This window comes from Paralichthys olivaceus, chromosome 2 (assembly GCF_024713975.1).
Source record: "Paralichthys olivaceus isolate ysfri-2021 chromosome 2, ASM2471397v2, whole genome shotgun sequence".
Taxonomy (NCBI): Eukaryota; Metazoa; Chordata; class Actinopteri; order Pleuronectiformes; family Paralichthyidae; genus Paralichthys; species Paralichthys olivaceus.
The window spans coordinates 6316607-6343673 of NC_091094.1; the positions used below are offsets into that span (position 1 = coordinate 6316607).

Consider the following 27067-nt stretch of genomic DNA (forward strand, 5'->3'; position numbering starts at 1 on the left):
TACAGCAGTGGAAGTGCCCTGGCTCTGATGCTTGTGCTGATTTCAGTGTCAGAACAATGTTAATCTGTGTGAGTGTGTCTTGATTTCTCGTCTGTACCTGGTGTGAATTCACCTCAGCTGCAGCCTGAGCCCAGAGAAGTCTTGTGTGTGAGTGTCAGAGGAGGGGAGGGGGCTCACGGACAGGAACAGACCCCCCATGAAGGAGTTTTCTATATCTTTTGAGAGTGGGATCAACCAAAGTGCAGCTTGTTGAGATTTTCCTTTGCTCATTCCTCCTTTCAAGAGTCTCTCCAGCCCTGTTCTCTGCTTCCAGGGAGGCAGCACATCTCTGTCTGAGGTAAGATGCATCTTTTTTTTTTTTTTTCTTCTCCTCTCTCCTGCCTCTCTTTTCTTAAACAGCTCCATCAGTAACTCAGGCGTTGCTGTGTGCCAGGTTGTCACAGAGGCACCTAGCCTCATTACACACATGCTGCTCTGCAGAAAGCTCTGCAGAGAGAGAGAGAGAGAGAGAGAGAGAGAGAGAACAATTGGCTCAGGGGTAATTAGAGCAGACGGTGTGTGAGCTTTCTGCCAGTCGCCTTCTAATTTTAATGCAGAGAGTGGAACTTTTACAGCATGCCGGTAAGTCCTCATGCTGCGTAGCATCATGTAGTGCTGCAGTATCATGTTACATAATAAAACAAACGTGTGTGTTTGTGTGTGTGTGTGTGTGAGGGTAGATCTTAAGATGGGAGTTTATTTCTCAGTAGAGCGATAAACCAACTAAAACTGTTTTCATTTGTTTATTATAGACGATAACACATTCAGATCTTACTTTTTTCTTTATTCTAACATTCTAACAACTAAATGTTTTCATGAACAAAAAAAGAGACATAGATGAAGAATAAGCTCCTGTATGTTGGCATGTTATCATTTTTCTCTCAGTCTTTCTTTACAGTTCTTTCGACAGCATGTAGAAGGAGGATGAGAGTCGGCTCACTGCTCCACAGTAAAAGCTCTGAGGGAGTGTGTTGCAAAGTAAAATGTGCTGAGCCAGCAGGAGTGAAGGGCCCACGTAAGAGCCTGCAGAGCGGGCTGCGCTCACATTCGTTGCGTTGTCTCATCAGCAGTCGCTGCATTAATACAATGATGTTGGTTCCTTCTCTCTCAATGCTTTGTTGGCAAATATTCCTTTAGTTCACTGTGATGGAAGATGTTTGCAGAAGGCTTTTATTAATGTGCATTGAAATTTGGCGCATTACGGCCTCTGATGGACACTGATTACCTGCAGCTGAAGCATCTGTACTTTTTTTTGTCATGTTTAAAAAGCACGTCCTCCTCGTGTCCTCTCACAGGCGCCTCTTCTTTTTTTCGTATTGATGAAGAAATGTTATCACAGGTACCGATGTGGGTGTTGGTACTTTATGTTACCAGGCTGATTATAATGCAGTGATGAGGAGAGATCAGGTGATGCAGTGGTTTCCTGTCCCTGGGGACGTTATGAGTACATGGCTGGGATACTCCTGAGTGTGTGCCTGTACGTGTGTGTGTGCGTGTGCATGTGTGCGTGCGCCAAAAGAGGGCTTCCTTTTGGATTCAGCAGAGGTGAAACAAGGCGTGTGTGTGTGTGTGTGTGTGTTGCTGCAATGTGTCTCACACACTCCTCTGTGCTGTAACGTGTGCACTTGCCTTGGTGCATTTTGTGCTGCAGTAGATGTTTTGCAGGTTAAATGTAAAATACCTTCAAATAGCAGATAGTACAGTAAATATAAAGTGAATGTGTGACCTAATGATGCGATACGAGTGCAGGGTTAGGTGCACTATAAATCAATATGCTCTTTAAATGTTAATTATTTAATCAATCACCTTTTTCATTAAGTGTTAAGTCTGGTACTGATGTGGCCAATCAAAAAAGACAAGGCAAGATATTAATCGCAAGAGTTCAAAGCAAAATCAAAAACTGCAAAGAGTCAGAAAATATCCTTTTGCATTTCCTGCTGAATTTGTGCACTCAGGCAAGTTTTACTGCCTGTGCCTGGAGGCACAAAAATATGTGAGCACACATCTTTTAATCCTCGCTAACGGTCTGTCTGTGGAGATGTTGGTTTATTACTAGAGGCTGATATCCCCGTTGGCCTCAGTCTCACTTAGTATTCAACAAAATGGTGGCGAGCTTGTCAGCTAAATTCAAAGTTCCTGGTAACATTACAGAACAATCTCTCTTTCTTTCAATCCCTTTTTTTTCTATTGTTGAACTGGGCGCTATTAGCCCACATGCTAACATCAGCATTTCCATTGTAGGCTACTTACCATCGACTGTAAATAAAGATGGATGACGTTTCTCCATTTCCGGTAATGGAGCAAAGTGACTGCATAAAAAATTGCACGCAGTCACTGGCATCTTGTGCCAGTGACGTCCTGCCAATACACACGCTCTACCAAACCTAGCGTCAGTCTCAGCTGTCAATCATGAAGTTTCACCCCATGTCATAAAAACCAACTAAAACCAAATTTACTAGAAAAACTTGAACATGCATCATTGTTGTAAGAACTAAGTTAAATCACAGAAATCATCCCAGAGAAATTTTGATTTGACGTCTTCTGCTTTGACATTTTAATTTGGCCTGTGTCTCAACCATTAACATAGAGGAGGCTGGGTTTATGACCTGCACTGCTGCCAGCCACCAGGGGGCAATGGAGATGATTTGTCTTCACTTTTGGGGAGCTGTCCTGAGTATTAAGACCCTTTTATACCAAAAAACATGATCTTGTGCATTTTATCCATTTACAGTTAAATCTACAACATGATAAAATGGAAAAGACTTTCTGAAGCCAGTTGGGACTCTCGTGTTGTTTTATGATATTAGTCATTCTGTCAAATGTATTCGTGTCTTGTTGTCAGCAAACAACATCTCCACAGGAAAACAAATATATGTTTACTTGGTAACATCCTAAACCCTCCAGCGGTCCTTACTGGTCCATAGACATGTCCCTGATCATCCCAGTCTGTTCACTGGATCTACATTAATAATGTTTTTCTTGTTGTAGTCGGTTGTTGCAGTCATCAGGACGCATCGCTTCAGCCCTTTGAGTTTCCACCCCCCCGAGCTTCTCTGATGCTCGATGGCTCATGAAATGGGATTCTGCTACTGCAGCCTATAATCCTGTCCTGACTAAACTGAGATCCTCATTCACAGGCTGTCAGGTGCATCAGTGTACATGAAGCATGCTGCAGATGTTTTTCATTTATACTGTACACACGGTGTCTGGATCATTACTACTACAGTCGGTATATACGCAGTAAAGCCAGAACACAAAATGGGATTTGATGTTTTTGTGTTGAGAGATATTGTTGATGGCTGTGATGTTATAGGACAGTGTGTAGACTTTTGATAGACGGTGCAAGTTGCTGAACCGGTTTTGCTAGTGCTGCAGTGCATTCTTCTACCCGTTGAACGCCATTAGCACAACACCTCTCCGCCCGAGGATACGATGGAATGGAATTGATTTGAGGCTCGACCTTCCTTGAAAAGAGAAGCGTATCAACCTCTGTCCCTCTTCATCTAAATTGCTTTCAGACTTGAGAAGAACACAATAAGCTAGTGTCTCAAAAAGCTGAGGAATGAGTGGAGAAGATGCAGCAGGCCACATCCACCAACAGAGGGAGAGAGGGGTGTAACAATGCACAAGATATACAGGTGAAAAAATAAAGTGTTGGAGCACAAGCAGATTTACTGGGACAACATCTGTTTGACTGGTTACTTTGGTTTTAATTAGTTATTTGATGCGATAGAAATGTGTTGAAACGTCATGATTGACAGCTGAGACTGACTTGTGATTCGTCGAGCATGTGTATTGATGGAACTTAGCTACCGCGGCTCCTCCCACTGATTGCTAACGATCAGACTCTGGCTCCAAAGGCTCAAGCTGGCAGCTTCTGTATCTCGAATAGTTTAGCTTCACTTCTGGATTGTGGGAGGAGGTGGAGACTCATCTTTATAAACAGTCTTTATAAAAAGCTCTGATAAATGTACAATCTAAAGTTTGCTTAAACTAGCTAGTGAAAAATTTAACTTTCGATCATATTGAGAATTAGATAAATGATTAATTAAATTTCCACAACGATAAAATCCAATATTATACGACATCTTACTTTTGTACATTGATTTGTCTTGAGCTTTATTTACTTAATGTTTCCTCGGTGGAGAAGATGCTCGTGTCTCTGGTGCCTGTTTCAGTCCAACCACTGCAGTCTCATACAGAGGATGATCAATACTCCTCAGCAGATCAATGCTGAGTGCTTCAGGGGCAGATTAATATTTTTAAGTACTATTTCCGCTAGAGAGTGAGTCTGTATGTGGAAAAAATTGTAAAGGTTGAAACTAAGGCAACAGTGTATTAAGAAAAATATCAATACTACAACAATGTCTGGAGTAATTTATAGAGCGATGTAAGTATATTGTAATTGCCAACAAATCTACTAAAATGAGTCAAAAGTAATAGTACTCATTAAAACGGTCTGTAGGTGATATATTCTTATTGTGTGTTTAGATAAATATAGCGAACCAAAATCTCTGGTATTTCCCAGTGAAGTGTAGTGGTTAGTGTATAAATAGTCAGAAAGAAAAGATAAAATAAGATAAATCAATATATAATAGATTAATTAATCCTGCTTCAAAGATACAATAACAATTTTATTGTACATGAAATTATAAAAGTAATATTGCACATCACTTTTTCTGTGATGTTATATACTGTATGTCTCTGTAAATTAAAGAGTTTATGTACAGTGCTCCCTACTGGTCATTCTGAGTCCTGCAGTCTGAGCTGGCTGAATTCAGAGGTTTGATAACCAGGAATTATAATAACATTAAAGTAAATTATCTCCATCTACTTGTGAAATAAACGCAGTGTTAAACGAAGTTTATCAAAATATACTGACACATCCAGCTCTTGTATTCATGCAAGTTAATGAGAAAATTACGATAACTACTTAATTAACAAAAGTCTTGGATTAAACCTGATGTGAAATGCGTCTAATTTCACAAGTGAAGAGGAGGAAATGTAGGAAGTCAGGACAGAAGGGTCAGATAATTACTGACTGAACTTCCGTCCCCTCTGGCTTTTCTTTACCCAGAACTACTCTGTCATGTTGCCCCAGATCTGTGTCGTTGGGCAACACATCCTCCATTAGTGGGGAGATGTATCCCCTCCCTCTTCTTTACCTCCCTCTCTGTCTCTAAATGTCGCTCTCTCTCTCTCTCCCTCCTGCTCTTCTGCCTAAGTGCACCAAATATCCAGCGCTAGTGAGTCCGGCTATTTTCAGCACCAGCAGAAAACAGAATGTGTGTGGAGACAAACATGTCTCGTGTACTTTGTTAGTTATCAAGACGTCATTGTGTTAATATGACTCATCGACTGTATTTAAAGAACGAGGCGTCTCCTCCCACCGTCCAGAAATGAAGCCAAAACATCTTGCATTTGAACACGTGCTTCACCGATCACGTCAGTCTCAGCTGTCTATCATGACGTTTCACCCTGTTTTTATAGCATATAATGCGCATAAAGCCAAATTTATAAAAACATAAATACCTGAACATAACTCAGTGTGATAAGATTTACTTTAAGTGACAGAAACCATCTTTTTTGTCTTTTTATTTTGGCTCATGTCCCCTCCACTCACATGGAGGAGGTGGGGTTTATACTGCAGCCAGCCACCAGGTGGCATGTGAGACGCTCTGGCTTTGGGAGCTGTCATGTCGTCCATCTTCATTGAAATTAAATGGCTGTGGCGGCTTACAGCTGTTTATGTTGCACAACAAGCAACAATCATTGTGAGTTTTTGTAACTGGACGAGCACAAACACAGTTTGTCGGATTGTTGTTGTTGAACTCTCCGGCCAATGAATCTAACTTCTCGTTTGTGATTGTCTCAGTTAGTTTTCGCCACCAAAGGGAAAATAGCTGTGGGCGTCATAATTTTCTTTTTAGTAAACGGATGTTGATGGACTCGCAGGGGAAATTTAGAGGAAAGACATTATGTGGTTAATTACTGTTGTTAGTTTTACTCCTGTGATCAGAAATGTTTTCCTCTTCTTTCGTCATGAAAATCAGTGGCAATAAACCGGAGAGTTTTATGGTGATGGACCCAGAGTGTTTTAACGCTTTCATCGAAGGGAGCAACATTTAAGTTGCCGGTTTTTAAAGTTGACATGAGGGTGACACATCTCCTGCTGTGCTACGCTTCGTCATCATGGTGGAGTTCAGCTCACATGTCTGACTCAGGGGACTCGTCCGCTGATGTAGCACCTGGTCAGCCTCGGCCCTGAGGATCGACCTTTAGCTCACACAGCATCTTCTCCCACACAGGTCTGGTTCTTCCAATGCTGATGCTGCTGATTCACTCTGAGTTGTTGAGCTTTGTTTAAAGATAAATGTGTGTGTTTGTGTCTCAGTCCCTCAATAACAAGTCATTATCCTGTCTGTGGCATTTTGACACAGACCAATTCACTTTCACAAAAACTGTAAATTATTTCTCGAAAATATTGATTCTTTTTTATAAAATTGTGTTGTTGTTGTTGGAGACTATTTTCAGTCACGTATTGATATATATTTTGTGTTCTAGTGTTTGTCTATGGCACCAGGATTAGTATTTTTTGTATTTTAATCCTTGTTGGAGCAACAGTGGAGCTCCACATTACAAAGGGATGAACCCTGGATAACAAATGAAAACATTCTTGTAAGTAAGAATACGGTTTGTTGTAGGTTTTTTAAATTTGATGTTTTATGAATTTCATCAGCCTCATCCTCCAACTTCAGATTGAATAAATCAACACACTGGCTTTGATAGACTTTATCCATGGCAGACACTCTGTACAGCAGGTTAATCAAGGTGCGATCGATTCCATCAATGATGGCTGCATTTCAAAAGGTCTGTGAATTTCGGGGACCTGGGAGAGTGTATGATTTTATTAGATTTAACCTCTGTTAACCAGGAAGACCCCTGAGATTAAAATCTGTTTTCCAAGTTAGACCTGGCCACCAACATCATTTCAAGGTGACACAATTCTAGAAGCAAAGAATATAAAAACAAGAATGAAAGGAAATAGAGAATGTTAAAAACAGATAAGAGACAACAGACACACGTGGCACAGTGTGGTTTAGGGGTAGCAATGACAATTTTAAGTTACACCTCTTTTTAAATATCACTTTGAATTCACCCAGAGAGATAAAATCCTTGTGAAAATTTCCAATTAACATTTTCTGAAGGTTACTCTATTATGACAAAGTTGTTCTAACAAGTTCCAAGTGAATCCTAGAGAAGACATCTGGTGGAGCAAATATGTATAAAATGTGTATAATCAAGATATGATGGAGGTTTGCTGCCCGATAAGTTTTTATTAATAAAAGTGTATGACGCCGTTTCATTAGGTTTTAATGAAGGACAGGAAACCAGATCATGAAGTAATCAGTGATATTATGGGACAATGAGATGGACGATGGTTCAGTTGATCGGTTATTGATTATATTTCCCCGTCCTTCACTGAGGAGACTGACGCTGTGGTATCATCATGGCAGTAACTTGATTACAGTGAAAAGCAGTTAGATCTGACAGCCATCTCACTCACACTCACTCACATTCACACTCACAAACACACACACACACACACACACACACACACACACACACACACACACACACACACACACACACACACACACTCATACTTCCAAAACACCCAGTCACTGCTGCAACAGAGCCAACACTGACCATATGCTCCTCTCTGTTTACCATTGTTTATGCTGCAGTAATATCTGGCCTGTGTTTGTGTGAGTGTGTGCGTGTGCTTGTGCAGATATCTTTGTGGAGCGTTTTGAGCCTACAGTATATGAGTGAGGACATTTTGGGAAAGTGAGGACATTGTGGCCGGGTCCTCACTTTCTGACCTGCCTTTAATGGCTGTTTCAGGGTTACGACTTGGTTTTAGGGTTCGAGTTAGAGTTAGGCATTTAGTTTTGATGGGAATGCATTATGCCAATGAATGTCCTCATGTATATGTGTGTGTGTGTGTGTGTGTGTGTGTGTGTGTGTGTGTGTGTGTGTGTGTGTGTGTGTGTGTGTATGGATAGAGGGACAGGATGGGAGTCCAGAGAGGGTAGAATAATAAAGAATAATAGAAGAAAAAGAAAAGATGAAAGCATGGCAGAAGAGGAAGGAGTGAGGCATGGCAGGAAACGGAGAAAGAGTGCAAGCGGCTGACTGTTGGACAAACTGCCTTCCAGCTTCGCATTTCTCTGTGACACCCCTGCATTGCAGCACTCCCTGCAGGAGCTCACAGGGTGCAGTCTTTTTCACATCCTCTGTGCTGCCTCACAGGAGACAAATCATTTGGCCGAAGTCGTCCCAGCACAACTTGGCAGCTGCGCACGTCGGACCAGCTGTCGTCTGCGTACGTGTTGTTAATCTGGAGCTTTGATAGTGGTGCTGTTGCTCTGATCGACGTCCCAGTGCAGCACCGTCCTTTGGCCTGACTTGTCCTTTCCGCGAAGAGAATGACTAGTCGAGCGGAAGGGAAAGGTTTATTTATTCAAATGCTCTGGGGGGATGAAAGTGTGAGGGGTGAGCTGAAGTATCCCACGGCGCTCTGGCTGTAACTGCGTGGTGACCTTGCACTAAACTCTTACACACCAAAGCTGCTGAGTCAGGAATCAGGTCGTGAATTCTACCATTTACTGAGCACATACAGAAGAAAGAAATACCATTACAGAAATCAAACTTATTATCCGTCTGCTATTGAATATTGTTTCCAATGATGATGAGTTTGTTTGAAAATTTAGTTTTTTCTCTATACGTTGATCTTGCAATACACTGTCTAGGGTGTATCCCCCTCTCGCCCAACACCAGCTGGGATTGGCTCCACTCCATAATGACCCTCAAAGCAGTATAGATAAAGAATGAATGGATGGATGATTGGTTTCTGACCCCATGGGTCAGAAGTCGTGATGACCACAGACGAACGTCATCACCTTATGAGCTAAATTGTGAACTCATCAGCAAATGTGAGCTTATTCACTCATTCAGTAGTTACCAGCCACATTGTTCACTATAGTTTCTGGCCACCGGGTGAATAAAACTCCTACACTGACTGTGTTTTTGCTCCTTTTTGTTCATATCAACTCCTGAGGGAAATATCTGGCTCTCTGACTGGGTCTGGTTGTGATCAGGTCATACACAGTGGCTTTTTAGAGAGAGAGAGATTTGTCAACAACAACAGCTAATTCCTTTGGATGGCAAAGCCTCTATGATAGCAATGAGTGAAGTAAAACAAGTGTGGACAGACAGTTAAATCCTGTTTGTCATTTGTCACATGTTACAGAAAAGTATCTTAACATTTTTAAGCTATGACACCATCAATTTCACCCAAGTGCGAAAAATTGCATCATTGCACCAGGTAATGACACAGATCAGTAGAATATAAAATCTAACACACTGATGTGAAGGTTATATGAAGAAAAACAACTGACGGTTATTTCATTGGAACATAAAACACAGATTAGTACTGACTGAACATACAATATTGTTGTTTTCTATTTGTTGATATATTTTATGTTGTTGGTGAAAAGTTATGGAAAAGCTCCTGCAGACCCAACTCTGATCCCTCACGAGAGGGTAAAATGTAAACTGCATTAACAACGCAGAAGATACATTTGAATTTATATGAATTAATTTTGGCCCCAAAAATAAATATTCATTGTAAACCATTAGCCTTGGTAAAATTTTATTTCACTGAGAATGACGTGGTTATTAGTCTCATATCTGATATGTATTGGATTTCTGCTGCCATTGGTGAATGGACTGCTCGGTTTGGCCGTCTGCCATTTAGACTTTATCCATTTTCCCTGTTTGCAATTTATTTCTCAATCCACCTTTGAGTGAATTAAGTTATTGCTGTTGCCAAGTAGATTTCTCTGACAATGCACATTTAAAGTGAGTGCTGCTGTGAACATCAGAATTAAATACCACTTTATGATTACTGACTGTAAGTTCCCATTGAGGCAGCACAATGAATCGTGAGCTGGGAGTGTGTCGTTTAACTCGCAGGTAAAGTTTCATCCCACTTAATAGCTCTAACCTCTGCAGGAGTTCGAACCACTTCATCTCTTCTTTTGTTTTAGTGTCTCCCTCTGTTAAATAATTTAGAACCAATTAAAGGAACAACAAGAAGGAAAATCAAAGTAAAATTCTTCAAATTCATCTGGGAAAGGGAATTTGTTTATAAAGCTGCTGTCAGACACGGAGTGCACTTGTCAACACAAAAGTCAGAGTGAGAGGCTTCAGGGTTTTTGCAGACTTTCTCTGTAACGAGAGTGACGAGAGCTGTAGAATTAATATATCGCTTCCTGCCTCTTTCTGCTTCACCTGTCGCCTAAATAACGCAGAGGATTTGTTGCTGTTGACGCATCTGTGCAGATAACGTCCCGCTGTGTTGTGCATGTGCGAAAGGCAAAGTCCGGCTAAAGTCCAGACTCAATTCTCCGAACTTGTCAATCTGAAAACGGCTTAATACAACCTGAGACAGAGCTAAATATACAGAAGAGTGTGTAAAATCCTGAAAAAATAGTTTAACATTACTGGAAATATAATACAGCTGCTTTTTTTACTTCCTTGTCGAGAGTTGGATGAGAAGATTGACACAACTCTCATGTCTGTGAGGTAATGAAAATACAACCAGTCTGTTAGCTTAGCTTAGCATAAAGACTATAGACAGCTGGTTTTGCTCTGTTCGTAGTTCCTGGTTGTTTGATTCATACAAAAAGACAGTTTTCAGCCTCATTCTCAACAAACTATAGACGGGATATGAGGATGGACGAAATAACAACTCCCAAAAGTGAAGCTAATTCATCTCGATCACCCCCTTGTGGCTGGCTGCAGTATAGGTCATAAACCCCACCCCCTCTATCTTCGCAGCCTGTTAGCTTAGCATAGCATACACTCTGTTAACCTTCTAAAGTTCAGTAGTTAGCCTGTTGGATCTTTTGTGCAAATTAAATCACGTTTGGACACAGCCAGTGAAACATTAAAGCTCCCAAAAAGCCAAATCATCTTGGCTGGCAGCAGTACAGTAAACCCCGCCCCTCCATGTTAGCAGAAGGAACATGGACCAAATTTAAAAAGTCATAGTCATGTTTAAATAACTTTTTTCGTAAATAGTTTCTGCCATTTTAGATGTTCATGTTTCTGACAATTGTCATCAAAAGGGCAATATCCAAATATTTAATTTAAATTTTTGTTCAATGGGAGGAAGAAGAGATTTTTTATATATATATATATATATATATATATATATATATATATATATATAATGTTCATTTAAAGCAACCACATGATTTGAATAGGTTTTCAATTCACCACAACAAATCCTGATTCCATCTCACTTTCGTCTTTAACTTCAGGCATCTCTCTCCTGAGGCCATAAATTCTCCTCACCTTGCCACAGTAGTTCTTCCAAACTACCTCCTTATTATTTTTATGTTGTCTCCTCACTCCTACCTCAGCCAACGAATCCCTTTCACTTGTGCTGTTTCATTTTCAAATAGATCAGGAAAGATCATTTGACTCTGTATTCGAAAAAAAATTGTTATAGAAAATGTGATAAAAGGTAAAATCACTTAAAAAGAAAAATGCAGAGAACTGAGTGAAAAGATCCAGCTCAAATAAAGCAAAAGACCTCGGTGATTATTTCTGTAAATAATGAGTCACTTTCATGCATGAGTCACTTTCACTGTTGAAACCAGATTTGTTGAATATATGGAGTATGAATATCTCTGGGCATACCTTTGCAGTACACTGGTGGAAAAGAGAGAGGGAAAGGGTGCTGCTCTGTGATGCAGCAGTTTTGTATGAGATTCCTGCCCCCCTGTGGCCGGAGCAGCTCATTGCATGGTAAAGTGCAGGGAGAGGAGCCACCTCTCACAGCAACTCCTGACAGCTGCTGGCTGAAAACGAGCACACAGAAAGGTATTTCCCCAAGGAGAGTGCAGAGGAAAAGAGGATTTCAAGAGAAAACCAGGGGAAAAGATTGAACGCTGGAATTGAAAAAGGCCTCAAATATGTACAGAACTACCTGAGGGGCATTTTAACGCATTTGCAGATTTTAGACCAGTGTGTCATGCGGAAGTAATGCAAGGCCGAGCTGCAAGGACTTCCATTCTATTACCCACAGTTTAATTTTCAAGCCTTCACAGACACACACACACTGTGTTTGCATTGATTCTTTGTCCATAGATCAGTTGTTTCCATGATGTAATGGTTTTAGGCTCCATGTTGTGGGGTTGCATTTGTTGCTTTGCAATCTGTTCAAATCCAATCATGGTTGACGAGCCTCCTGAGAGATCGGTGAAAGGCAGACAAGTTGACCTAATCATCCCCCGGGTTCAGTTGTTGGTTTTTTGAAAAGGTTTTAACAAGAGAGGATCCCTCTGGAGCATTATATCGCACTTCTGAGATCAATTGTTGAGATCCAATTAATTGCGTGAGCTTGGCGTGATGGCATTTGTGGAGCCAGCGCACCTCGAAGAGTTCTCAGCTGTCGTACAATATCTCTCCTACCTCCGTAATGCATCACACAAACCCACCCCCACCCCAAAGCTTGTGCATATTGATCTTTTACAAATGCCCTCCGATTCTCGACCAAAGAGTGGCATGCTGCAATCAGTTGTGTGAGCAGCATCATAAATGAGGTTTTGGGGGTGGGGTGGAGGTGGTGGGGTGTTTGGAGAGAAATGGGTTGAGAGGCTGCACGCATTACATTGAGGGAGAGAGAGGGGGAGTAGGGAGGTGTGTGACGGGGGAGGGTGGGGGGAGATGGTGTGCGTTGGAGGAGGAGGAGGCGGAGGAGGAGGAGGGGTGTAGTGCTGCAGTGGAGAGAAGTGAGAGGAGACTGCAGTCTCTGTTTATGGGAGAGATCAGACTATGTTGCCACAGCTCTGAGGAGCCGGAGCCCAAACAGTGACTGATATTGGATGGGCCGCCTGGTGAAGGGGAACGCCTTATCTGACTGGTGAGTTTATTGTTTTTGGGGATATTTTTGAAATTGAGGCTCAAATGTGTTTGACATGTAGGGATTCAAAAATGTCCAGCAGATGTAGAACATGGCTATGAGAGATGATCTGTTCTGCACGTTCAAAACTAAGTCGGTGATGATAAACTGTAGCATTGTGACCGCACGCTCTGTATCTGAACATCATGTGGAATCAGGATGTGTCTGGGACTGGGATGAGCTGCAGAAATCAAAGACATATAGGGACAGAGTGCTAATGGCACAGACGAAAACACTAAAACAAATGACTGTGTTTTAGTGTATTTGCATTCAGCCTCTGTCCTCGGCACAGGGAGAACATGCTGAGCTATGGAAGTTAGAGACTTGAGTTATGTCTCTCTGTGTTTCTCACAGCTGCTGACATGTTTCATCTGTGCTGATTGAAGGTGATGATTCTCTAGGTGATGACACAGACACGAAACAACGTCACATTTCTAGGAGGGACCCCTGCTGCAGCTCAAACTTTAATCATAATCATCACGAATCACATCGTGAGTGTATACCCAGCGCGCAGGCAATGACTTGACACTGGCCTTGAGCCAATTGGTTATTTGATTGGCTGGTCACCTCAGCTATAGGCAGGTTGATGCGGGCAGTTCTGTGTAGCTGATAGACACTATCAGGATTGCTTAGCAACAAAGATGTGCTGGCCCGCAGCACACGGGCCTTTACTGTACCAAGAGTGAACAGCAGGCGTCTGACCACAAAATCCAACCTGTTAGAATGAGAGAATCACTGAAATACACATGTTTGAATGAAATGTTTATTGATCGGTGGCCTGTGAGTCGATAGAGATGATGTTAAATTAAAGCTGTTTGGCCACAAAGTCTGAAGTCTGTCGTCTCCCTGTCATGTTATGATACAGACATCCTCTCACACACACACACACACACACACATACACACTGTGAGCGTAGGATACATTTTTTCTCTATAGCTAAAGATTCACCGTGTATTATTCTAATTTAAAGCATAAACCTTTGTGTTGGAATCTGGAATTATTTAGAATTATTTGTTCTCTTTGTTTGTAAATCTGTCTTCGTGAGGACAGAGTGGGAGAAGGGAGGTGATGCTCAAGCCTAACCGAAACCTTATCGTAACCCTAAAACCAAGTCGTGACTCTCAAGCATCTCTCATCAACCATTGAAAGTGGGTCAGAAACCAAAAGGACCAAAATGTCCTCACTTTTCCCAGATTTCCTCTAGTTGATGGTTCAAAATGGTCCTCACTAAGATATCTGTACAAGTAAACACACACACACACACACACACACACACACACACACACAACCTTGTACTATCTTAGTGAGGACACTCATAATGCATCCCCTTATCCTGTATCCTAATCTTAACCGTTACCACTAAATGCCTGACATTAACCTAAACTAATTCTAACCCTAACCTTACAACAAACTCTTAACCCTCAAACAAGCTTTTGTAATTGTGAGGACAAGACAAAATGTCCTCGCAATGTAAAATAACCTCACAACGTCAAAACGTCCCCCAGTGATGGTATTAAACCAAAATTGGCCCTCATAACTATAGATAGACATGCACACACACACACACACACACACACACACACACACACACACACACACACACACACACACACACACACACACTTGTATGCATGTGGGGGGGAGGCATGACAGTCAATCACAATGTTCAGTCAGACTAGAACTTCCCAGAAATGCATCACGCTGCTATAAAAATAGTCTTGTTCATAGACTTAAAACAGATTAATTGTGCTTTGAAATCCCCATGACTTTCTTTTTTCACAGTAATAGAATAACTGAGCACTAGTGGAAAATAATTCTCTCCCTGTGAACCAAAATATAATGATTCTAATTTAATCCAAAGTAAATTGATTTGCAGTTGTCAAGTGCTTCCAGTTATCAGCAGCATATGATTTTTTTATATTTTAAGAGTCAAGAAAAAAAGAAGCAGGCTTTATTTGGACCAGAGTAATGACACTCGCTGCGCTCTGCAGTAAATGCTAATAGTGTGTTGGTGTCACCAGTTGTCATGCAAAGAGCAGACAGGGAGTAAAGTGTAATGCTCACTTGAGGCTGAGAGGTAAATTGATTTTGTCGGCCGTTTGCGGTGGATTAAATTTCCAAAGGATAAAAAAAATACGGAGCGTTGTGAGGAAGCACTTGTTGTATTGGTCTCTGATTTGTGGTGAGATGGATTTACACTGCAGCTTTAATTGCTGAGTGGATTTGAGTTTATTTCACCTCTTCTGCCTCAACTAATGAGTATTTCTATTATCGATTGACCTGCCATTTGTTTTCTCCACTAATTACTTAACTGTCTGGGCTATAAAATGATCAACTATCGCGAAGGTAGAGGAGCATTCCAGTTTCCTATAAAGCGCATGCTAACAACCTCAAAATTGTTTTGTTTTGTCCAAAACATTCACTTTAAATCGAAACAAGAAATAAGACACAAACAACTTATCCTTACAACTGCTAAGATGGCAAAAACTGCATAAAAGACAAATTGATTATGTCTAGTCAGTCAACCAACCAAATTTTCAGCTTCAGGTAGTTAAATATGTTTAGTAAAATCAATGATTTGTTTTCCCAACAGCTATAAAATATGTGTTTTATATCCAAGTTAAGGGAGAATATGTTACCTGCACATTGACTGGAAAAGTTTGACAGTTGTTCCTTCTCGCTGAGAGTTTGATAAGAAAATCTTACCTCTATCATGTCAATATGTCAAATATGGAGCTATAGCTAGGCACCATTTAACTTCGCTTTAAGTCCAAAAGAAACATTTTCCCACCAGAACATCTTAAGCTCGATAATAATCAGGTTAAATCTGTTTAGTTTGATTTATCGGGGGAAAAAAACTAGGGTAAAAAATTACTGGTAACCATCACATGTGCATTTGATTATGCTTTGGAGGGGCTAATCTTTTTCCAGACTAAGCTAAGCTAACAGCTAACTGTCTGCAAGAGAGGGAGTTATGTTATGTTTCCCAAAAGTTCAAACTTTACCTTTAACAGTTGAATTGCAATCAGCCTCTTTCAAAAGGAAGATCTTTAATTCTCTCCAGGTCTCTACCAGTAAATTAACACATCATCTGCATAGTGGATGTGTTTGGTCTCTTTAGGGTTTTATGTCCTGTAAGATTTTCTCAGTTGAGTTGATCTGCGCTCATTTACTTGACTGATGACTTTGCATGTGGCTGAGTGTGTATCATTCTTATCTATTAGTGTCTAACTGAAGGAGCTATGATGTATTAAGAGTGAATGTGAAGAGCTGAGACAACAATTTCACCACAAGAACCATTTAGTTTGTGTTCTGGAGCTTTACGTGATCTTCATTGTTAGTTTGAGTTTGCCGAGTTGTTGGTATTCAGATGTCTTTTTTTCTCAGCAAGGTTTTTCATCCATGGTTTAAAAGCTGCAGGTTTACATCAAAAGCATTTATGTTGGGCTGGAACTGGAGTTTACATCGTTCCTTTCCCTTAATCAGTTGATAAACTAGTCATTTAGTTTAAATCATCTGTAAAATTGATGAAAAGTACAATGGATCTTAAAGTAATATCTTCAAACTACTGTAACTGAGGATTGTGGTAATGCTGGTACAGATGAATATGTGGACCTTGATGGGTACCTTACTTACTTGGTACTGTGGTGAGACATTTTCTCTTGCCTGTCCAGAGGAGATTCAGTTTCCCCTTAATGTTTAGTTAAGTATCTAATCTTATTGTGTCATATCAGAACGTATTGTATTGTATCGCATCTATTGTATTCTAATCTAATCTGATTGTATTGTGTCAGAATGTATAGTAATATCGTAACGTAATGTATTGCATTGTATCTTATATCTTGTATCTAATTATATTGCATTTATCGTAACCTATCGTAATTCCAGTCTTCTCTTGATTTTGGTTTTCTTCTACAAACTAAACCATAACAAACTGTTGTTGAGACTGTGTGGTGACTTTCACTCTCCTTCTCTGTCTGTCTCATCTCTGTGTCTCAGGGACGCTGCACCTAGTCTTTGACAATGAAGTTTAACTTGTTCAGACAGCCACAGGCCGTGGCGGCCGCAGAGCCCACTGGTGCCACCACCACCGTGACCATGGCCCCCAGTCCGGCTGTTATCTCCACCACCGCTCTGGACATGTCTGGCTCCAACAACACAGAGATCAACAAGAATGACATGTTTGAGGAAATCAAGAGTAAATTCTTGAATGAAATTGATAAAATCCCACGTAAGCAATCTTGCCTTAACTTCACAATTCCCTTTCAGATTCAAAGCAGTGTTTTTTGGAAGAGAAATACCATAGATACCATTCAACTGAAACTGTCCCTCTGTTGTTCTGACACCGGCAGTGCCTCCGTGGGCTCTGATTGCCATCGCTGTTGTGGCCGCATTGCTCATCCTCACCTGCTGCTTCTGCATAATCAAAAAATGCTGCTGCAAGAAGAAGAAGAACAAGAAAGGGAAGAAGGGCAAGGATGGCTTCAACATGAAGAACATGCAGGATGGCGAGGTATGACGCCTCGTGCAGAAAAGTCAGCGCAACACGATCATGATTGGATGATGCTTTGCCTCTTCTCTTCCACTGTGCTACCTTCAATTATCTACTCAAATGTTTATTATCGTTTATGACACTTATTGATGAGTTTCATATTCATTAACCAAATTTGATCTTTCACCAGCAGCTCTTTTAGGCCAGGCTGTAGAGGACACAAGGAGAGCTCTCTTCCCCTACTTGATGTTGTTGTGGTCGTTTAATTGTGTGATGTATTCCATTGTGGCCCGTGGTGAAAAATGACACGCTTTGTTATGCGGGGGCAAAGAATAATGAGAACCCTGAGGAGGAAAGTTTCATTTGACCAGTAGCCAAGCATAAAATGTTGCATTTCACAGCTGATGAATGCATGAGACCAGCAACAATGTTGAAAAGTTTTGGAAGCAAAGTGCAGAAAATGTTGGGAAATGAATAAACAATAGAAAATCCAATTATTCATTTGAGGTCTGACAACACTACAGATTGCCTCATGCTCCGGTGACAGTTAATTAAGACGATCGACAACTTGTGAAAACAAGCTGAAGATTCGGGTGTCATTTCTCATCATAGCTGTGTTGGTGGTGTTGTTGACTGCCTCTCTTTTTGTAGTGTGTTTGGTGTCTTGTGAGTTGAATCTCTTCCTTTCTCTGCTCTCCTCCTTTCTTTTTCCGCTTTGTGTCTGTCTTGTGTGTGCCTCGTGTTTCTTGACTGTGGTGGACTCCCGCTCTACGGTAGGTGGATAGCTCACGTTGACGCTCTCTGGCCCCTCCCCCGGGGCGGAGGCGGGTTTCATGGAATGAAAGTCGTAGCTTCCTGTGCTTTTTTATTTTATTTTGACTCCCTCCTGATTTTCACTTTTTTGAATTGAGACAGCTTGAGAATGTAACAATGGAAAGCTATGATGTGCTCCATAAACCCCAAAGAGGAGAGTCTAACTGTCTAACACATTGTTCCTGGGACAATGTAACTGTAACTCACGCCAATATGGAAAGTATTGGACTAAGAGATGATATGCAAGACACTTTTAACACTATTAATCTGTGCATGTGATAAAGGGCATGGTTGGTTGTTTGGGAGACATGGAAACGATGATAAAACTGCATGAAAAGCAAAAAAAATCTGTCCCTTTGACTGTAGAACTCAAGAAGGAGGCAGAACGTGGAGACACTGGATGGCCTGAAAAAAAAGAGGAAAAACACTTAATAGTCAAGGTCGCCTCGGCAGTGACGCTTTTACTGAACTGCAGGAAGAAGAGTGAAACAACAATGAGACTCGACATTATTCAAATAGCTGGCTGTGCCCTTTGATCCTGATCTGACATTTATTGTAATGATGTTGAGCTGAAAAGACATTTCTTTGGTGCCACATAAATTTAGAGGTGAAACAAGGCATGCAGATTAAAAAAGTTCAGGATTATATTCCTGAAATGTGAAAATAATGAGGGTAGGTGTAATAAAACAGCAAATTTCAATCCAGCTAAAAGTTATTCCAAAGTCATCTCCTTTGCCTGAATATTATATTTACCATTCAATATGCATTGGCATTTGCTGTTGTGAGCTGGTTCCTTAGGGGTTTTTAGACAAACATTCATCGCCTTGTTCATTTGGTGAAGTCAAAGCCCTTGAAAATGAGCCGTTTGACAAACAAGCGAGTGATGCTAATTTCAGATATCATGGAAAACCCCCTCTTAGTGGAACTAGCATGCAATGCCTCCACTGACTCTGGCTGTCACCGAACTGCACAAGCATGTCAAAGGAAATGCCCAGTGATCCAAAAAATGCTGAAGACAGAGGTGTGCACAATTATCCCTGTGTATAAACATGTCTTTATGTGTTACCAGTAGCCATTTCTCCCCTTGTAAATGTTATTATCATCAGGTGCTGTGCAGGTAAGCAGTGACCAAAACATGTATCTCCCATGTAAAAACAAAAACTCCTGGACTTCCAGTGTCTGTGGCATGCTGGCTGCTATAGGAAGCCCTGCATTGACTCCTGAGTCCCTGACCTTTAACATTGGGTCTTGTTTTTCTACGTTCAAACCACAGAAACACCAGGATGATGACGATGACGAGGGAGAGACCGGATTGACCGAGGAGGAGAAAGAGGAAGAGGAGAAAGAACAAGAGAAACTGGGGAAGCTGCAGTACTCTATAGATTATGACTTTGAGAACACAAAGGTCTGTGGTTGTCACATGTCAACTCTTTAAAAGAACTATAGACATTTAAAGAGGCGTAGTTGGCACTTTTGTGAGTTTAAAATATGAGATCACTACATATTTTATAGTGTTGCATAAATGTTATCGTAAAAATTGCTTTATCAGGATAACTATAACATCAGAAGGTGAACAGATGGTGTTTTCTTCTTCAGCTCTGTGTTTCCCCGTTTCCAGTCTGTATGCTAAGCTAAGCTAGCCGCCTGCTGGCTCTAGCGTTATATTTAACAGACAGACATTAGAGCTTTATTGATCCTCCCGTCTAACTCACAGCAAAAAAAAGCAAATCGCTGTGTTTCCCAAAATGTCACCCTATTCCTGTAAGAGCTGATCCTGGCAACAGTACAAACAGCTGCTTTGTCAAACCCCAGCAGAGCAAGACAATGATCCTTTTTCACAGAGAGACTGAATTAAACTAAGAGGATTAGCTTTGCAACAGGTACGGAAAAACAGAAAATACAACTGTAATGGTCTCAGCAGCATTTGGGCACAGAGGTAGATATGACATTAGGAAATAATTAAATTCCTAAATTCTTTAAAAACAGAGCAGAGACTAGAGATGAAAGTAAAGAAGTCTGGTCAAATTAACGCCTTTGACGCTTCCCTTTACTCCATATCCCGTTCTCTCCTCTGCATGCAGGTCACGGTCGGCATCCTCCAAGCTGCAGACCTCTTGTCCATGGACTCGGGAGGAACTTCAGATCCTTATGTCCGAGTCCTGCTCTTCCCTGACAAGAAGAAGAAGTTTGACACCAAAGTGCACAAGAAGACCCTGAACCCCGTCTTCAACGAGACGTTCGTATTCAAGGCGAGTTTCTCACGTCCTTACACATTAAATCTACACTCACTTCTTCATTTCACATGAACCAGTGCAGCTGCAAACACAAGAAGAAACATGGAAGAAACATTTATGTGAATGTGAGCACACATCTTAACCCCCTGACTTCTTGTCCCTTATGCTGTGCCAGTGTAATAGCTGTGACACTGTGCCTTGTCAGCTTCATGTGGATGTGAGTATGTTCTCAGTGGCCTGTGCAGCCGACATGCTGCTCTTTCCTGTCCTGGCTAATAAGGTCCGCAGAGACCTTACCAGTGGCTCTGAGCCACGCTGGAAGCTCTGCCTGTCTGCAGAAAAACAAATCCTGTCCCTCCTCTCAGGCACGGAGACGTTCACAGTCACAGTTATTTATTCACTGATTGAATCAGCTAATATCATGTTATTTCATTTGTATTATAAAGTCAGGCAGTTTTTGTTGTTTATGTTAATTGACTCTAAACGCAGTGGGTGTGTTTTTATTTAACCTTTAATTTTCTCTTTTTTTGTTAGTCACTCATTACCAGATTTTCTGTCGTAACTTATAAACACTGCAACTTTTTAATAATATTATGGTCAATTAAACAAGTGGTGAATATATAAAATGCATTTGAAATATTTTAAAAAACTTCAAATCATTCATTGAAAAAATAAGGCATCAAGGTCTGAAACAGTCTATAAATCTTTATTTGTTGATCAGGTGCCCTACGAGGAACTTGGTGGGAAGACACTGGTGATGTCTGTTTACGACTACGACCGATTCTCCAAACATGACGTCATTGGGGAGGTGAAGATTCCCATGAACACCATCGACCTCGGACGGCCGATCGAGGAGTGGAAGGATCTGGAGAGCGCCGACCAGGAGGAGGTGCTGTGAAGAACCACACTGACTGAAAATGAGCTTTGGGTCTCTGTCAACAAATCCTAAGAAAAGACCAACGTGACCAGAACAAATACACGTACACATTGTCGGATTAAGTCTTTTCATGGGATTTGTTGACAAGAAAAATATATGGAGCCTAGTTTATATATGGAGCATAGTTTTCGATAATTGAGTTGATTGATCGACCTTTCTGTAAGATACATGTTCTGTTTCTTACTGATATCGTCTTTCTGATCCTACAAGTATAATCTACAAGTTGAATTTAAGATACAGCAGACCATGATAAAACGAGAAGTCTGTTTTTACTGTCTGATGAACATGTGCTTGTCATTTCTGTCTCTTCTCTCCGCTCAGCCTGAGAAACTCGGAGACATCTGCATCTCCCTCCGTTATGTCCCCACCGCTGGAAAACTCACCGTCTGTATCCTGGAGGCAAAGAATCTAAAGAAGATGGACGCCTGCGGATTATCTGGTAGAGAAATGTCACATTCACTGCAGATGCCGTGAACAGAATTTACATTATGCTAGTGAGAGGAGTTTAGTCTTCAGTTTTTGTTTCTCTAAAGCAGTAGAGTTGAACAAGAGGCCCTGTTCCACTGCACAGTTACATCTCCTGAAAATGATCTTCACAGAGGAAAACTCTTTATTCATCATCAGAGGTTTGCAACGTCTTAACAAGCCTGATGGATTTTAGAAATAAGTCCAACAGAATGATTCAGCTGAAATATAAATTTTCAGCTACAATGAGCAAAGGCATGTGAGTAAAAAAAAAAAAAGGGTGTAGAATTACAATTGCTGAGGTCGATCGATCAAGCTTTGGGTTTCTGTTCCAGCCAGTGGCCATGAGAACACTTCACTGTTAGAGGGAAGAATGGATTTAGATAAATAGTAAGTACTGACCACGCAGGCTGCCTTAACTTCAGATTTTAAACATTAAATGATTGAATACTTGAAATATTAAAGAATGTGTGATCTTTAACTTTATCCCTTTTAGAAGTCAGGTCCTCTTTAACTCATGCAATAAGTAAAATATTAGATCAAATCATAAGCACGCGACTAGCAATCGATAGCAGCAGCTGGGACCTTGTTGATCACGGGTGTGTTCATAGCAACGTGCATGTTTAGAACTGGTGCTGCACTAGTAAGTAATGAAGTCAAAGAAGATTTTCAAATCTTGCCTTGATGGTCTCTGTTGTTGATCATGTTGATGCCCTTTGCAGATCCTTATGTGAAGATCCAGCTGCTTCAGGGGGGTAAGCGTCTGAAGAAGAAGAAGACCACGGTGAAGAAGAACACCTTGAACCCATATTATAATGAATCCTTCAGCTTTGAAATCCCCCTAGAACAGATGCAGGTACAGTACAAGTCAAATCTGATCTTTTGGATTTCACTGATATGTAACAAAATACAGCTGATTCTCTCTCTTCAGAAATATCTTTTCTATCAATCTGTGCTCATATTTTAATAATGTGACGACTCAAAAACAGAGAAATCACAGATTCTCTCTCTTGTCCTACTCAGAAAATCTTGGTGGCGGTCACGGTGTTTGATTATGACAAGATCGGTAAGAACGACGCCATTGGAAAGATCTTCGTGGGCAGCAAGGCGACCGGTTTAGGGCTGAAGCACTGGTCTGACATGCTGGCCAATCCCCGCCGTCCCATCGCCCAGTGGCATCCATTGCAACCTGAGGAGGATATCGATGGCCAGCTGGCATCTCTGGCCGCCAAGAAGTAACGTGCTCCACCGACCAGCTAATGCACTAACTCAGAAATCCAACCCCCGCCCCTATTTTGCATGAAACCCATGACTTAACACACGGTCAGGAAAACTGCTCAGCAAAAAAGAGACGTCGTAGAATACCCCGCTCATTTATGGTTAAGTCGGAAAAATAAAACAGTTTTTAAATGAATCATCACATCTCACACCTTAGCTGAGAAGAGTGCCGTTGAATTATGGGGGGACTGGCTCCTGAACGATCGAAGAAACTTAGAAACTGATTCTTAGGGTGCTGACACTGAATAAAAGTCTCTGTGAAGACAATACTGGAAATAAAGCTTTAGTTTAGTTGAGCATGCTTTACCCGCCCCACCCCCCACTGCTCTGCATACACCACACCCAGTATTGTATCCTGCTAATAAGTGTGCTATAACTTGCAATAGTAAGTACTGTAGTATTGGGCTATCTTCCGCACAGAGTGTGTTTAAGTAATACAAGAAGAGTTAATTGAGAATGAATGAAGTCATTGAATGCATCGATCCCTGTTGCAACATGTTTTAAAAAGAAAGCTGTGATTTATTTTACTGTGAATTCGATACACACGGTAGAGTAGCGTACAGTGTGGCCGGGACGCCGCAGTGTTTTGATCTCTGTCACTCGTTTGTGTCGCCATGGAGGCATCGTCTATGCATTTAGGTCCGACACACGTCTCTGTGTCTTCAGACAGATGTAATGTAGGACAGGAATACAAGGGTGCCTTTCCTGATATGTGACACTCTGAGAAATGCGGCGTTTAGTGGAGAAGGGCAGAACTTTTTACAGAGTGAATATTGTTCAAAGGTCGTCAGGGACACTGTGAATGTGCCATCAGAAATGTGTCTTGAGCTGCGTTGACCACTTGGATGTAAAACCGCACTTACACGCAGGGAAAGTCAGGACACTAGGAGGATTACCCATGAAGTTCAAAACAGTTGTGACTATGCTTCTGAATTCTGCTGATGCTTTTGAAAAACACCTCACGCTTTTTATTTTGACATCCGTTCAACTCTCTGTGAAGGATGTTGTAGTTGACACGAACGCTCTGTCGCTCCCACCTCAGTACGTAAATAATTTGTGATGAACCTAAGTGAGCATTTCCAGATGTTTTTATAGTGAACTGAGTGTGAAGCGTAAGCTGTGACTGCACTTTTTAAGAGAACGGGAATTCAACTGCAAAGCAAATCTCAACACGGCAAAGTGCAGCATCGAACATAATAAACAATAAACATGTGCAGGACCATTCGCTTGAACCAAATAGAGCTGCAGAATCGAGCATGTCTCCCACTTCACAGTAGTCGTTTAAATCCCATTCATCAGACACAAGCTTTATAAACCTGGAGCCAAAGTGCTACACTCACTTTATCAAAGACTTACTATGTTAGTGTGACGTGCAGATGCATGGAGGCAAAAAGTCTTTAGAGCAACTGAACACCTGGTTTCAATAAAAAAAATAAAAACAATAAAATTATTCAAAGTTATTTGGAGTTACACATTTCCAAAAAAGTTGATCTGGGGTAAATTTCAATTTATTATTAAAGAAAAAACCTCAAAACTAAACAACTATATTCAAGTTGATTAAATTGTCACTTCTGGATTAAAAAAATAATACCAAGTTCATTTAGAAACCAAAATGTATCTAAATGAATATAAGTGTATGATTTTGTTTTAAATCAAAGAACTACAATCACCACCCTGCAGTAGTATGCCTCCACTAAGCAGTCACAAGTGACAACTGATCAAATGACGTGAAGAAATTCCCTAAAGTCAAAAACATACATTTTTTCGTTGAGTCCAAGTGAAGCTGGCTTATGTTGTTCCAGTTTTTCTCCTCTGAATGTGTGCGAATGAAAATCAAAATGAGGTGTTCAGCTTCTGTCTTTGCCTCTGTGTCATCACCAGAAACAAAAGTGACAGAAAGGAAACAGCAGCACACTGACCGGTCCACCCACAGTACTTCTGCTATATTATTATCAACACCATGCATCGCTGCAGATTTGTGAATAGGCTACAGCATGAATTTACAAGATGATGTAAATAGCAGCATGTTTTAAAGAGGAACCATTATTATATTGTGTATGTGTGTTTGTGTTCTATGTCATTTTTGATAATAAAACAGAGTAAAAAAAACCTGTATGCACTGACTGCAAAGTGTATGTATTTTTGCTAAATGGGACTGAATGTACATGTCTGGATTATTCATGTTATACGGTTATCGGGCTCCTTTAAAGCCTGGAGTTATAGCAGGGTTGCTTTACGTGTCATATGTGAAGATCTATTTCGTTTTCTCATAAAACTGCACGAGTGTCTTATTTCCTGTCATTGCTTGTATGTGTCCTCTGTGCTAAACCCAGTGTATCCGTGTGCTCGGGCTACAGGTCATGTAATTGTTGTTCATTTCTGCTTGCACTTGTTATATAGTCTGTCTCGGCCGCTGACCAGCAAACTGTATAGATTTGAAAAAAAGAGGAGAATATTTGCTGGCTCCTTGATTTTCTATCTCAGTGTACCGTAAGTGTTTCCTTCATTTACTCCTGCCAGATGAGTGTCAAGTCTTAGTTCATCAAATGTAGATACAGTAACTGACTTGTGGCCCATTTTTCCTTTTATTCACACTTTATTAAATTGTACCTTTTCATTATGTTGCCATTCGAATAAACCTGCTCTCACCTGTCTGATCATACATTAGAAGTGAGTGAAATCAGTAATTTGCTTCTAAAATGAACCAAATCCTTTTTTTTAAAACTTTATTACGCAATATTTTTTATCAATTTGTGTGAAATATCATCACTGGATATTATTGATGTAGCTCTCTCAAGTAGCTCCAGTCTGGTAATTAAGCAATCAATAATCTTTTCATTACCAGTGCCACTGTATGAGTGAACACACAGTTTAGCTAATAGAGTGCAGGGGTGTGGTGTCACCCGTGCATGCTCTGTGAGATATGAATGCGGTATCTATCACGGCATCTCTAATGTGGGGATTTGTTTTCTCCGTCCATCCATGAAGATGAATAATCACAGTCTCCATGACAGTCCATCTCTTAGAGTAGAAGTTATTATGCATCCATGAAGTTTGGAGGAGGAATAAACACATTTTCATTTTGAATATCATTTTCACATTTAAGTTTATCCATAACTTTATATAGCATGTGTAAACCTTTTCTCAGAATCATTCAATATACTCACTCTCATCCAGTCTATCTACACATAATCTATAATCTCCATTTTGTGTATTTTGTGTATTTGCAATAAGACCACTTGAACTTGTATTTGTTGGTTCGGTGTAACTGTTTGGGATTTAGTGATGGAATTGTATGAGTTTATCCATTTTCTGCAATGCAGGCAACAAAATCCCAGTCTTCCCGGTCTCACATGCTCTCTTGAGCACCGAGCCGACCCATTCAGTGCAGAACCACATTCGCAATGCAATACTGCCGACCTGCTGCTTCCTCTTTAGTGAATATCCTCTGAACGTACAGTAGCCATGATGCAGAACATCCAAAGAGACGACTGTCATCACTCACTCACTTACTGAGTAACAGACTCTCAACTCTCGTTTTGTCTTGATGTAGACGTGTGTCAGTAGTTGTACCATTTTTGTGAACTGCATGATTTATTTCCATATAAAATCCATGTTTTCCAGCAAAAGGTGGAAACAAAACGACAAAAAAAAAACTGTACTCATATATCACTCTGTAGAACTGAAGGGAACCAAAACATGGGAAGGGGTCAGGGCTCATCTGTGTTGTAAAAAATGTAATCATAGGAAATAAAGGCATTTTAAGTAGC

The 27067-nt window shown here is 40.8% G+C and overlaps 1 protein-coding gene across 4 annotated transcripts; it reads left to right on the forward strand.

Annotated features, from left to right (window-relative positions):
- Positions 1-27067, forward strand: LOC109635608 (synaptotagmin-2-like). 4 transcript variants are annotated; one of them, XM_020096911.2, is made up of 9 exons: positions 1-337; positions 17078-17309; positions 17431-17591; positions 19657-19788; positions 20465-20632; positions 21339-21506; positions 21876-21993; positions 22742-22875; positions 23043-27067. In XM_020096911.2, exons 2-9 carry the CDS (start codon positions 17102-17104, stop codon positions 23256-23258), a joined length of 1305 nt encoding a protein of 434 aa, XP_019952470.1. In that variant the 5' UTR covers positions 1-337; positions 17078-17101; the 3' UTR covers positions 23259-27067. The 4 variants fall into 4 exon arrangements, with proteins under 4 accessions (XP_019952470.1, XP_069389233.1, XP_019952469.1 ...); XM_069533132.1 differs by lacking the exon at positions 1-337 and adding an exon at positions 485-621; XM_020096910.2 differs by lacking the exon at positions 1-337 and adding an exon at positions 12882-13039.

What these genes read in the sequence shown, in the direction of transcription:
- LOC109635608 (XM_020096911.2), top strand. Translation starts at nt 17,102, where the DNA reads ATGAAGTTTAACTTGTTCAGACAGCCACAGGCCGTGGCGGCCGCAGAG. An exon ending in AGAACATGCAGGATGGCGAG is followed by an intron (nt 17,592 to 19,656) that starts GTATGACGCCTC and finishes TTCAAACCACAG; the next exon opens with AAACACCAGGATGATGACGA. An exon ending in GGACGCCTGCGGATTATCTG is followed by an intron (nt 21,994 to 22,741) that starts GTAGAGAAATGT and finishes TGCCCTTTGCAG; the next exon opens with ATCCTTATGTGAAGATCCAG.